Source organism: Papaver somniferum, chromosome 6, assembly GCF_003573695.1.
Source record: "Papaver somniferum cultivar HN1 chromosome 6, ASM357369v1, whole genome shotgun sequence".
NCBI classification, from domain to species: Eukaryota; Viridiplantae; Streptophyta; class Magnoliopsida; order Ranunculales; family Papaveraceae; genus Papaver; species Papaver somniferum.
Genome location: NC_039363.1, coordinates 107938062 through 107953012, shown reverse-complemented (window position 1 = coordinate 107953012; position 14951 = coordinate 107938062). Strand labels below are relative to the sequence as shown.

At 35.5% G+C, this 14951-nt stretch overlaps 1 protein-coding gene across 1 annotated transcript; it reads left to right on the top strand.

Moving 5' to 3' along the window:
- Window positions 1-10646: 10646 nt before the first annotated feature.
- On the top strand, window positions 10647-11796 carry LOC113286015. The gene is made up of 3 exons (XM_026534738.1): window positions 10647-10944; window positions 11044-11152; window positions 11352-11796. Exons 1-3 carry the CDS (start codon window positions 10775-10777, stop codon window positions 11685-11687), a joined length of 615 nt encoding a protein of 204 aa, XP_026390523.1. The 5' UTR covers window positions 10647-10774; the 3' UTR covers window positions 11688-11796.
- The last annotated feature ends 3155 nt before the right edge of the window (window positions 11797-14951 follow it).

The window sequence follows — 14951 nt, the reverse complement described above, 5'->3', positions numbered from 1 at the left end:
TCAACAGAGCCTCAACCACAAGTATAAACATGTAAAGAAGACCAATGGACATGCGAAACACAGCAATGATGCTAATAGACCAACGATGAATTTAGAAACAAAAGCATAACCATAAAAAATGTACAAACAAAAGTATTCTCAAGAAAAGAGTTGTATTCTTCATATAACAATATCATCACCAAAAGCTCTTCATATTGACCTTCTTCTTCAATCATCATCTACGATGATGGAATAAGTACTAAGATCACCAAATAAATCTGCATACAAGTTATCTCTTGTTAGATTCAGTCATAATAGTGAACGATTTGATTCAAAGTTCAGTCATAATACCAACATCAAGTAAGAGATATCACAACATCCTACTATGGAATACAATATCACAACAAGTTCAGACTTTTGGTTCAGTCACAATATCAAGTAATATCACAATATCAAGTGTTGTTTTAAAGATATTTATAAGTATACACATGCATAAGTTTTCCAAATTTTAGTGAAATATCACATTGCTGCTCTCGACAATTTCTGATATCATAAAATCTAAAATTTAGGTACTCATTCAACATATATAATCACTAATCAGGTTGCCAGATATGAGTAACAATACTAATCTGGAGCTGGAAAAATTAGACTTCAACACATGCCAAGAACAGCATCAGCTCGAGTGGCTCAACGTACAAAAGTAAGCAACTAAAGTTGTGACAAATTATCAACTGAGCACGGTAGCGTGTTTCCGTTTAACATGCAAGTTCCTTGACTAGAAATGGAAAGTTCTAAACAACATTCAAACTTCCACCAGTACTTCCCATAAAGAAGCACAAATGGATACAGACAGATAAAGAAAATGCCAACTAAGTCGTTTCGCAAACATAATGAAGACAGATTAAGAAAAGCAAACAAAAGAGTAAGGAAACCCAAATGTAGGAAAGTTGTTTACCTGATTCTAAGACGTCATCCTCCTTCTCTTCAGCTCCAAATGTAGATGGATCTTTATCAATCGGTTTCCTTAACCAGTTTTGTAAGAATCAATGCTTCCACAGTTCGGGGTTTTAAAGAACTTCGGAAATGACCAAGTATTCGCTTTCCAGTACTGAAAGCAGATTCACTTGCAACTGAAGAGACGGGAATAGCAAGTATATCTCTTGCTATAAGTGATAGAATATCAAATCTTGCAGCATTGATTTTCCACCAAGTGAGTATATCAAACTTCGAACCATTTTTGTTGTCTTTTGTTGGTGAGTAAATCTGTTCCGATAAGTATCTGTCCACCTCTGATTTGTCAACATCCTCCGTTATAGATAACTTTGTTTTACGTTCTTCTCTATGGGCCTTATGTCTTCTCTTTCTATGTGACGTAGAACTACAACTCTCTTGACTAGGACTACCACCAGTATCACCTACAGACTCCGACGAGGCTAACACACTTCCTACACCTATATATTCTGCCTTATAAGCTTTGAATAATTCATTAAAATCCTTTTTCACTTCATCTAACCAATTGTTTACCAATCTTTGTTTCGTCCAAGGAATATCATGCACAATCAGGTCTTCTAGTATTACTTGCAGTCCACGTTCTTTTTCTCTTGGGTCAAGAAGCACAGCAATAAACAATAAAGGATTCATGTTCTTATGCTCACCCCAATACTTGTTGTATTTAAGTAACATCTTCTCACCCATATGGCTTAAGTGAGGATCATGATGAGCATTTTGCCATTCTTTTAACTCTCCACGTACATCACAAATTTCCCCCAAAAATTTATGCGAAGTGACATACGTAGAACCAGAAAACTCAACAGTGGCTTCAAAAAATACCTGTAGAAACAGTTTTAATTGTTATTGAAACTTCATATACAGATCATATTAACTCGTAAGCAAAGACCAAAACATCTAGACAACCACATATTATTGCAAGACCAAGAAAAGCAGTTCATCTGAGTGAAAGAATTACCAAGAACATCAACAGCAATGAGTACATATTATTGCAAGACCAAGAAAAGCAGTTGATATAACAGCCTTCTTTACACTATAGAACAAAAGCATCGCCCAACAAAACTCATGAAGAAGAAACCTATGCGTGTTACTTAGCTGTAGAATACATGAGCACGAAACAAAAACGAATTTGAGATCACTCTGCCTGTAATGAAATCTAGTTATTATAAACCCCTTCCATTTGTAACTAACCAAAATAGAGAAAATAGTCCAACCAATACTGTGAACTATAACCTTGTTTCTGTTTTTTAAATGTTTCTGAAGCCAAACTAATTTTATCATGCCAAACTCCATGCATCCATTTTTTGTAAAGGTTTGTGTCATTTGATATCCCATAACTAAAACATAAACCTAACAAACATAACAGCGTCCAATGTTTGTTCTTACAGTCTATATCAGCAGGGTAAAATTGTAAATAAATTTTTGCTCAGATATTCTTATGGATCATTGAGACCTGACATCTGGCAAATACTTACTCCTCATTGCAACAAATCCGTAGAATTAATGGCAAATAGACATCACAGATATGAAACGAAATAATTGAATTCCAGCAAAGAAATTTTAAGGCATTCTTAGAATGAATAAAATTGGGGTGTCGGAACGATTCATATAGAGGAGATGATAGAAATGCAACACAATCTTCATCACATCAGTTGTTAGAGGTTTCGAGAGGAGCTCAAAATCTGAACCATATGATTGATTCATGGTCAAATGGGAGCATTATGAATGGGCAGCATTCAGATGATATTGCAAGAGAAGCTTCGAAATATAAACTACTGATAAACTAACCAAAGAACGAAATATAAACTACTGATAAAATCTTTAAAATACCTGTATAAACTGAACTAGGACTCGAGCATTAGCCCAGTCATACTTTTCAGGAGCATGCACGCGAGGCTTTTTCTTCTTGGCTTTTCTTCGACCAGATAAGGGAACTTCATCAGCATCAGAATCAGAAGAACTGGATTCATTAAGAAAATCAGTACTGTCAATATCATCAACATTAACACCCATTATTGATTCATCGGGAATATCGAAGATAAACCTCTCACGAAATGATTTATCAGATCGTCCTAGCCTTATAAAGACTTTTTCGTATTTTTTTGTTGCATCCAACATCAAATAAATGGAGTTCCATCTTGTTTTCACGTCTAACACTAATCCCTTTTTGTATTCCATTCTTTCAAGAAATAAGGCATCTAAGAATTTATTCATTCTAGCAGGAGAGGCCGTGACGTATTTAACCACCGACCTGATTCTGCTCACTGAAGTATGATATTTCTTCAACCCATCCTTAACAACTAAAGCTAATACGTGGGCAGCACACCTTACATGTAAATGTTTACCTCCTATAATTGACGATCCCCAACTTACAACTTTCTCTTGGACATATTCAATTGCTTTTTTATTTGCAGATGCATTATCGAGCGTGATGGTGAACACTCTCTCAAGACCCCACTCTATCAAACATTTATCCAATGCTCTTCCAATATGCTCACCTCCATGACTAGTAATTTGACAGAAACATATTATTCTTTTGTGTAACTTCCAGTGGTCATCGATGAAGTGGGCAGTAACCACCATGTAGTTGTAGTTCTGAATGGATGTCCATGTATCGGTTGTGAGACAAACTCTAACCTTGTTCGACTTGAAATAGTTCACCAAATTGGCTTTTTCACTCAAAAACAGTCCACAGTTATCACGATAGACGGTCATCCGCGATGGAAGTTTGAACCTCGGCTCAAGATATCTACAAAATGCTATAAATCCTTCTCCTTCAACCATTCGGAAAGACTGTTCATCTGTGATGATGAACTTTATCAAGGCTCTCCTACATCCATCTTGACAGAACGTAACCCCAACTGTTTGCTGCTGATCTCCCAGATTGCTAGGATGACCGAGAGAGTCCAACTGCGCAGCTTCTAGTGACTCCATATACTTCCGACACTTGGTCAAATGCCAGTTCAAATTTGATGTGCCATACTTCTTACCACCAGCCCTATATTTACCACCTTCACAGTAGTTACATTTCCCCCATTTAATACCAGCTTCATCAACACTCTTTTGGAAATGCTCCCACACCGAAGATGTTCTGTTCCGCTTCATACTTTCCCTGACCTCAGGTTGAGAAGATGGTGGAGGTGGAGGTGGCGGAGATATAACAACACTGACCCTTTGTTGCACAGATTGATATGAATCTTGAGAGGGAATAGGAGGTCTCGTTGACATCAATTCTGTAATCTCAATCATGCTTCCTCACTAGTCACTTCTGCAACCAGTAAAGAATACTGCAGCTAGAGAAAAGGTTCTCAATAGAAATAGAGGTTATAAGGCAAAGAACAAGTGATATGAATAGAAAGCAAACAATTAAGAAAGCAAACATTTAAGCAGAGAGTAACAATTGATATGAACATTCCTAAAACACATGAAAAACTGAGAAAATTGACCAATTACTCTTAGGCATGGATGGTATTCCTTTTTCCTCATCAAATTTTATTGTTATAGTTCAAAATGAAATCCGTATGAAAAACTAACGTAAAGACATAATGAAGAATCAACCTAAGAACTGCTAGAATCATCATGTTTATAAACCCACAAAGAGAAGCTGAAAAATGCGTTGAACAAATAAAATTAGAAGTACTAACACTTGCATTGTTAGAATCAACAATCCGCAAGTTCGTCCTCTTCTTGATAGCAGTACCTGCAATATGATGAGCACCATAACACAATAAAATGCATCCAATCAAATAACTCTCTATGTGATTACCAAAACAATCTGTATAGGTTTTGTAACAAGGTATAAGCTCTGCTCCCTGAAATGTGTCTATAAAGGATGGAACCAAACCTGATAACGGTACTTAATAGTTCAAAGCCTAAGCAGATTGCAAGTGAGGGAAAATGGTCACCAACATCGTTTCTCTTAAGAAATATCTGTATGCATAATCAAATAGATGAAGCAAAGAGTTAATACACAATAAATCAGGGCAGCCACATAGCAATCTAATTCAAAACACTTACATTATGGAAAACCAAGTATAATCAAATAGATGAAGCAAAGAGGGTTTTATATAACAAAGCAAACAAACCCAAGCAAAAGAATACAGAGAAATCCTAATTCCCACGTTCTATTTCAGTAGTATAGGGTTTTTCATAAAAATTTCAAAATCAGTTACTGATATATAAATAGAAAATCTAGGTTTGTACTAATCAACGAAAGTAGTAATAGAGAATATCAGTGTGTACTAATCCAATCAAGAGTTGTAGTAATGATAGCAGCAACTTAAAAGTGGACGGATAATAAACCCCAATAGTTTCAGGACCTTATTCTCTTGCAACCCAAAGGTACAATGAGCAAAAAGACAATGAAAGCACAGTGAGTCCCATTATAACCTAGAAACTCTACAAGGTTAACCATGGTAAAACTAGTATGATAAGAATCACCAACTGAGTGAAAGAAGACAAACCCACTCCAAGTACTACTAGACCAGTTGCCACAACAAGCACAGAAACTTGAAAGGGTTTTATTCTTCTAAAAAAAGACGAAATCACCGAACTGACATAATATGTGGAATAGAAACGAACACTACAAGATCCTAGTTACTGAATCATAGCATACAATGAATCTATTAAAAGAAAGAAGAAAGATGATTTACATTCCAAAAGAAAACGAAGCAACCAGCATGTGAAAACTAATATCATAAGAACCTTATGACATATTACCTTCACATCATACCATGAATGACCTTTAACAGTTTTACTCATCAACCACTATTTCAAAGGATCCATAAGTAATTACTAGAAAGAGTAAGATACAATATGATCAGTAGACATCCTATATCATCAGTAGTAGTCTAATTAGTTAAAAAGTAACCCCTCAATCCCATAATCGTAAGCTTACTCATAATTGGGGATTACGTGATAGCCGTTTTTGATAATATTAGAAGATCACTAACTAAATTAAAATCAACTTTTAGTAAATCCCAAAATCAATTTAGAAAAACCTAGAAATTACTTCAAATAACTTCGCAATTAACTTCGAATCAGAAAGAAACCAACCTTTGATGAATTTGGAAATGTACTTCAACTCGAGGTCGTATCCTGCCACATGCATGAAACAGTAAAAACCCTAATATTTTTTCAATCAATTTAACGGAAAAAAATAAAATGAAACAGAATCAACTTTGCAGTTGGATCTTACCTTGAACCAACCGATTAAAGGGTTTTAAACGAGACCCTGAAAGATGAACATGAGATCGAGTAATGGTTGAAGGAGAATACTGCAACCAAATTTTTTGATAACGAAAAGTTTATTTCACAAAAGAAACGCATTAAGAGATTTTGTTTGTTGAAGAAAATCCATTTACTTTCTAATTTACCCCTATTATGTTTTAAAATAACAAAAAAAATAGGCAGGAGGAGAAAACAATACAAGGGTTACTTTGTCTTTTCAGTATTAGACGGGTAGGCGGGTAGGGTAGGATAATTTCGAACTTTATCCGTCACCCTACCCATCTAACGGCGGTTAAGAAAATCTTTACCCGTTACCCTACCCGCCAAATAGTGGATAGGATAGGATACGGTTAAAACACGGGCGGGTAGGGTAAGGTTGGCGGATATGAGTAGGATATGTGCACCCCTAGTTGTACATGAAAAATTCCGCAGCACACCAAAATTGTTAGTATTTTAAATCTGGGCTGTTGTCCCGTATTTGATGGAATTACACGTCTCCGATATTTTTCGTTGCTTCTTTATTTCGTTATGTGTGGCGTGGGACAAAGAGAAAGCAGAGATGACATAAATCCAACAAAAAATAGGAATGAGTCATGTACATTGTGCATAGACACGGCCACATCTCTGTCACGTTGGTTTTACAATTTACCGCGTACAGTGATGTTGATTCCTCGTTGTTGATGTTGGTCCCCAAAATTACAACCTTATTATAGGGACCGCAAGGTTTATTAGAGGGACGGCATTTCAATAGGACAAAAAGGGTTATTACATGGTCATTCAAGGTGTCCCTTATTTACAAAACTGGAAATAAAAAATTAACCCTTATAATTGATAATGTAGTTTAGTGATGATAATCAAGTTTAATGTTAATGATTAATTTCACTTATATTAACTTAAAATCAAAATAAAATCAGATTTTAGAGTTTAAAAAAAAAGTTTGGAAATGGTAGAGAAATTTTAATCCAAAGTGAAGGTCAATCTCAATCAATTGAAGAAATTAACCAACAAAGTGAAAACCCAATGTCTAAAAATGACCAGGTATACTTCTAAATTAGTCCTAACTAGCTTTTTGTTGCTCAAATACGTAAAAAAAAATCAATTTCTTACATTTTCGGAGCTAATTACAGTTGCATTTTGCTCGTAACCAACCGTAATTCATAGTTACGGTTCGTAAAAGATGAACTACCAACCGTAACTGGTTAAATTTGGGGAAAACCCAATTGTAAAACCAGTTAGGGTTGGTAACCAAATGCTATATACCAACCGTAACTCAGTTACGGTTGGTAACCAAATGCTCAATACCAACCGTAACTGAATAAAATTCTCAGATACAAGAACATACGGTTGTTAGTTGAACTATTACCAACCGTAACAACATCAAAATCTCCAATTACGGTTCGTAATAGAATTAAAATCAACCGTAACTCACATAAACCCAGAAACTTTAATTTCAATTTTCATCTAAAACCCTAATTTTTGATAGAAATTAAACTCAAATCGAACAAGATAAACAAAACCTTAATTGGATTTTTCAAAACATACTTCATATAAGTCATTACACTATACTTGATTAATTTTCGAATCGTCGATTATCGAAGACGATGAAATTTGAGTTTTAATGGAGGTTATGGTCGATGGTAGGAGCAGAAGAGAAGAAGAAAAAAAAACAAATTTTCAATTTAGTTTTGATTTAGGTTAAAAAATGGGGAGGGTAATCTAGTCAATTTACATCTCCTTTAGGACATCTCATAATCAACTAAAGAGACATTACTATCACACTAATAAACATACCGCCACTATAATAAGCTTGCAAAATTATGTCACACTATTGGTTCTCTATGGTCCAATACATTTTAAACCTATTTATAGAAAAAAACACATGGTATCTAGTATCTACGATGACTACTACAAAGGGAAACTGTTTTGGTTACCTAAACCTAAAAGACGAGAATTTACTGATAACATAATCGTATCAAATCCAAGTTTTTTTAGGTTTTGAATGAATTCTAATGGGCGAATGATTTTGTAGCTGGTTCGTCCCTTAGAGTGTTTCAAGAGATCAGCCTGAGCTCATTTTGCCGCGCGCATGGCAAACCCCATCACATTAAATGTGATGGGCCTGATGTTAACGTATTTTTCTACCATAGAATAGACATTCTTTTCTTTTATTTTCTTGGTTGGGACCCTTGATTAACCAGTTCTCTTGTCCAGATTAGCGGGAAAATAATACATTTTAATTTGTTGCCATTTACTAATTCAATCATGCTTCTGAATGCAACTTTTCAGTAATTCAAAGGACTCTCCTTTGAAAAAAGAACAACGTAAGATCTCAACATGCAGTAAGAAAGCTGTTTTTTCTTTGACAAAGTGGGAAAGATATATCACCATTATTTTTGTTCGAACTGACACTTCAACTCACTGTGTTGCAACATTTCCTTCCTTACACATTACAAAGTAGACCACCTTAGACAATTTGCAAAACATATACTAATTAAGCAGAAACATCGAGAGCCACATAATTCAACCTGCTATGTTTGGCATATAATGCTTAGATCTAGAATCAAGGATTAATAATTTGTTTAAGAAGAGAATTATTTATAAATAATGCTACGTCGTCATGTGGCTTACCGTTTTCATAATATAACAGTATATTAATTTCACCTACTTAACCAGTGTTTTTCAACTAAAAGACGATTGTGCGGGAGATTTCCATGTGACACCTGATTCTTTGTAGAATGAAAGAAACTTGCATGTGAATATTTTAATTAAACTCGTTAATTCTTAGTCTCGTTGAATGCTAAATCGACTAGGTTCGGTGGTTTTCTCTGAATAAACTAGCAAACAAATGATAGCTAGCTAGGTCGTAGTATCAACACTACTTATTCCAGCTTCCTCGACAGAGCCGAATTTGTCACGTTTAATTCCATTTCATACAGATGTTTCTCGATTTCCCTCACTGTATGAGATTTTTTTCTTCTCTCGAAATAGTTTATCGATCGGATGAGTGGATATTTTATCCAATAAGATGCTGTTTTGGTCACACATCGATCGCTATTCCTGATTTTAATTATCATTCATTCACATTAATGAATGTAAGTTGAACTTAGTTAATGTTATTGTCTCGCTTTCAGGTGGCATGCGTGATGCATGCATATATGTTTCGGCTATTTCACTACAGTGGTATTTATTAAGAAATATTTGTCCTGCAATGCTGTCTTCGTCTAATCATTTGCTTATAAGTCATTCAAACGTACATTAGACCCTATTAGACTAATGCTGCAATATTGCACTTGAAATTTGGAAATGGTAAGGCTGCGTCACTCCAGAACACCCACTTTAGTGCCTTTGTTACGTACTAAAAGAATCTAGCTAGCACTAGTATAAAACATCCATCCTACAGTATGAACTGAAGAATAAAGTAACATTTTAAAAGAAGCTCTAGAAAAGTTAAAAACAAAGTAGAACGAATGATCTATAAAGAAAATAGAAGAATGAGCTTTCTATATTCCCTCAAATCATATAGATTATAGAGCTAGGAGGATCCAAACTCAGTAGGTGGTTCCAGGTCATCAAACTCAGTAGGAGGATAGCACGATCCATTTAGATCAGGATCACCCCCTTCCCTTAGCTGATACATACAGACCCATGTTGGCATTGAGTGTGTATCATGCATGTGTACAGTCATTGCTTGGTCATCAATACTACTACTGCTGCCTCACATGTGAAACAAACAACCAATCAAATTAATAATGGACACCAGCGCATAATAGGGGCCAGCTCCGCGCAGCCTTATTAAAAAACACAAACTTGGTTAAAAATACCAAAATCAACAATTTCTGGGTGAAATGGACAGTTAAATTTTGATACTGTTTAAATGGACAAAAATGTAAAAATAGGCAGGATGTAACCAGTTTCATCGTGCCCATGTTCAAATTTTTTTTCTTATTTTTAATTTACACAGGATGTATCCAGTTTCATCCTTGCTATTTTTTAAATTTAATCCAGTTTCATCCTTGCTATTTTTTTTTGGCCATTTCATTCAAACTATTTTTTACTCGTCCATTTGAACTGTGATTTAAAAATATTTGGACAAATGACCCATTTTCCGATTAAAAAAAAAGATGCAAGTTGCCCAACACTCTGGGCAGGTTGAGAAGCTGACTTTCTTGAGAATCTTGCATTTTCTCAAATTCCTGGTTGCACCCTTTATTGGTTCATAATATTATCTAATGCTCCTCAAAAAAAATTATGCTCTTGTCATTTTCTGATAAGAAGACTGAAGTTAAAGGTCTTTGAAGGCAGCTCCTAACATACAGTACAAACAAGGGGTGGATCTAAATATATACATTCTCAAGGGAGTTTATTCAGTAAAGTTTGGCTATAAATATAGTTCCTTATATCATCCTCATTTCATATCATACCAACGTATTGAGAGCTAGATAAAGCCTTGAAGGCAGAAGAAGCATCAAGAGATTTGAGAAGAGACTGCTTAATTTTGAAACAGTTCTTTATATATTTTTTTTCATCATAGAAATTTTCTGTTAATTTAGTTAGAGAAATGGGAATTTTGCTAGAACAAAATGTAAGCAATTCCACCTTGCCATTGTTATCTCTAAACCATGTATCATACCTTTGTAAGTCAGTTGCCAAGTCAGCCAAGTTTTATCAAGATGTTCTTGGATTTGTTCTTATTAGAAGACCTTCTTCTTTCCAATTTGAAGGAGCATGGTAAGATTATAACTCCATATACCATTAATATGAAATAGCTTCAGCATTGCAATTTAGTGTACCCTAGTTTTGGTCTAACGAAATGATGGGATTTTACAGGTTATTCAACTATGGAATTGGGATTCACTTGTTACAGTGTAATTCCATTAACGATGTCCAACCAATGCCAGCAAAAATCAACCCAAAAGATAACCACATTTCTTTCCAAGTAAGACCTTTTTCTCAAATATTATTACTAATTGCTAATAATGGGCAACATGTATCATTTGTTCTGCATCCATGAAGTGGTCATAAGTCTATAGGTCTGACAATGATAGCTCCAAATATTACTCTTACTCTTATGTTTAAATGGGAAAGACTAGTCATTATGTTTTATTTACACAAATTTCTTGGTTAAATATTTACAGTGTACAGATATTGAATTAGTAAAGAAAAGACTAAGAGAGATGGGCATGAAGTATGAAACTGCCCTCGTTGAAGAAGGTGGTATTTTCGTTGATCAGCTCTTCTTCCACGATCCTGATGGCTATATGATTGAAATCTGCAATTGTGAAAACATCCCAATTCTTCCACTATCTGCAAGTGCATGTCCCATTAAGAAGCCCCAAATCCAATCATATGCAAATAACAAGAAGAGTAATCAAGTGCGATCTGCGGCCACCACAAAAGCGCTTAGTGCGGCAGAGATGGAGACACGGATGGTGGAAAGCTTGTTTGCCAATATGATTGATATTGCCTTGTAGAGATTCCAATTTCAACCGAAAATTCATATTATTTGTAAAAAATATTTCTCTTCCTTTGTTATGTCGGTTCAAGTTCATATATATATATATACGTTATTATTTTATTGTTCTTCTTTACTTTTTCCTGTGCTCATTTTATTTGGAAATTAATAAAATGAAAAAGGTGTACATTTGCAATAAATCTTGTAGATAAATTTTATGATCAGCCATCGGTCGGCGACAGATAAAAGATTCATCAAATAAAAATTACGTGGAGTAATCTGCGAAATATAAATGGACTTTTGTTATATCAACCAAAGTTCCTCTGAACACTTCGATGTCCTCCAAAAATACAAATTTTTTTTGTGGAAAACAATCAATGAGGGTCTCCTAACCCTCGCCATTTTACACCATATCCACCTCACCGACTCAGACATATGCCCACTATGCAATTGTCATCCAGAAACTGTTGATCACATTCTCCTTCATTTTCAAGTAGCTACAGCCGCATGAAACACTCTCATCGTGGGACTTCCTGATCATTCAAGAGCCGGACAAAATCTTCCAAACCTTCCAAACCCTCAAACGACAATCTCACAAATCCTACAGTTAAAGGTACACGGTTCTATCAATACTGCATTTTGTTTCCTTTTCTGGTCCTTATGGATAGCCAGGAACGACTACATATATCGTCAAAAGCAACCAAACCCGGGAAACATAAGACATATGGCTCTCAGTCTTCAACAAGAATTCTCTTGGGCACAAACGAACCTCCCTCCCGTGCTACCTGGAATGCCATCTTCTATCAATCCTGGAAATGTAACACGAGCCTCCACTACGATCATGGTAGGATGAACAAAACCTAATTTGGGCTGGATCAAGATCAACACAGATGGCGCAGCGAGAGGACATCCTGGAATAGCTGGAGCAGGCTTCATATGCAGAGATTCATCTGCCAACACTCTGATAGCGGTAGCACAACCGTTGGGAATCACCACTGCGTTGATTGCTGAATCTTAGGCCATACTCATAGCGTCTAGAACGGCAAAAGAACGAAGTTGGGCACAAGTTCATTTTGAAATCGACTCGGAAAACCTACTTGGATTCCTATATTCAGATGCTGAGCCGCCTTGGTACATTTCGGGTATGATCTCGGAAACCAAGCTAATCATGAGCCAACTACTGCAATGCATCATTACACACATCTACAGGGAAGGTAATCAAGCTGCAGATAGGATGGCGAACCTTGCTGCGGACCGTAGCCACCTAGGAAAACTTTCAACCTTGGTGTGGGATGCATAGTCCCATCTTGCATTTACCAAGTTGTAATGGATGACTCTCTGGGTAAAACATACCCTCGTGTAATTCCATCTTAATCTTAATACAATCTCATGCTTCAAAAAAAAAAAGTTCAACCAAAGAACTTCATCTCAAATCTTTGATTGCATGTTAAGGCTTGTTGGTCCAGGACATAAATTCCACCACAATGGTGTATCACCCTATCTGGAAGCTATCCAAGTCCAATGTTGTATTATAATGGTGCATCAGTCAGTTGAAGGTTGGCCAAGTGCAGTAGAACACATCGTGGTGCTTCACGCCAATAGGAGGCTGGTCGAGTGCGATGCTGCACCATCACTATGGCGCCATATTCAAGTTGGCCATCAGGAAAGACTTGGAAATACCAATATCATGAAGTTCTCTTGAGTAAGAAACGCGCCATAATGATGCTTTAGCAACATATAGACTTTATCGGCTAAGCTATAAAGCTTAATAACACATTTCTCCTTAATATGCCTTCAACCAACTACCCTTTCCTATATATGCCTTACTGACATTTCTACAACTAAAAATTGGGGTACATTTTGACATTCTTGTTCTACTGTTCATGGCCATGTGAGATTCTCCCTATAGTAACGCATCATAACTAAAAAAAACTATATGTTCCTTTCCTTCCACGTATACCAACCCGCAACATATATATACAATCTCAAAATGGGTTGTATATTGGACGGGTAAAAGGATGTCTGGGTGAAATGGTCAGGTTATACGAACATGATTCTATTAACATTAATCGGGCTTCTAAAAAATGGATAGGCTATATTAACACTTTCCTATTAACATAAAACGAGATTTTAAAACCAAAACAGTTACTAACATGGTATCATATCGAGGTATTAATAACGTGATATGTAGTATATATGCGTACACATTTATTATCTTCAAGAATCCCCGTATACCTTTTCACCAAAAGTTATCCTAGTTATAGCTATTGAGACTTCCTATTAGGGTAAAATTATGGTTTAGTTTATCCTTGATGTAGTCTATTTTACAGAATCCTGGAGAACGTTTTATTTTACCTAATCTAAGTTGGTGAGATAGGTCTAAAATGTGGACTTAAGAATTAAAATGGTTAAGCTCAACGAGCATGGCAAGCCCCTCCATGCTGGATTTCTAGTTCTGTCACTATTTTCAGGATTTATAAAGACTGTGATGTAGGGATGATTAAAAAGAAGGGGAATTGCTTATTTTGAGAGGTGTAAAAGAAAATATATCGTATCATATATTCAGTATATTTCAATTATTATAAATTGATTGTATATATGGTAGGCTTGCTGTAACTGGATTGATTGGTGCATCTTAATTGATATTCATTATGTGTAATTATTATAATTGTTGTAATTGCTCTTTTTTGATATATATAGAATAGACGTCTTCCTCGACCCTTGAAAGGGTAAGAGAGAACCAAAACCTGTCATGGTAATAGAGGAACCATTGAGCCCACTTTTCAAATAATTTTCTCTCTCTTTTCTACTGCTTCATCTCTTTTCTCTTTCATGGCATCTTATGTCACCCCCATTTTTTCAACTACCACCCCTTTTGATAAACTCATTCAACTTGTTTCAATCAAACTTGATGAGAACAGTTTTCTCATTTGGAAAAAGTAACTTGTTCCTCTCTTGAAATCTCAAGATTATTATAAGTATATCGATCCAAGAATCCTCTCCAAAAGAAATTATTAACACCAAAACAAAAGCGAGAATCCCAAACTCCTTGTTTACTGAATGGAAAAAAAAAGAAGATCTTTTTCTTGTAAGTTATCTTCAATCCACTTACTCTTCTAATGTTATGGATCATATCCCTATTTTTCTCTCCTCTAGAGAACTGTTTAACCATGCTGAATCTAGCTACATTGTTCAAATCACATATTGTAGTCACCATCTTCATGTTCAACTGTAGAGCATTCGAAAGCTCAACTACACTATCACTGATTATGTCAATCAAATA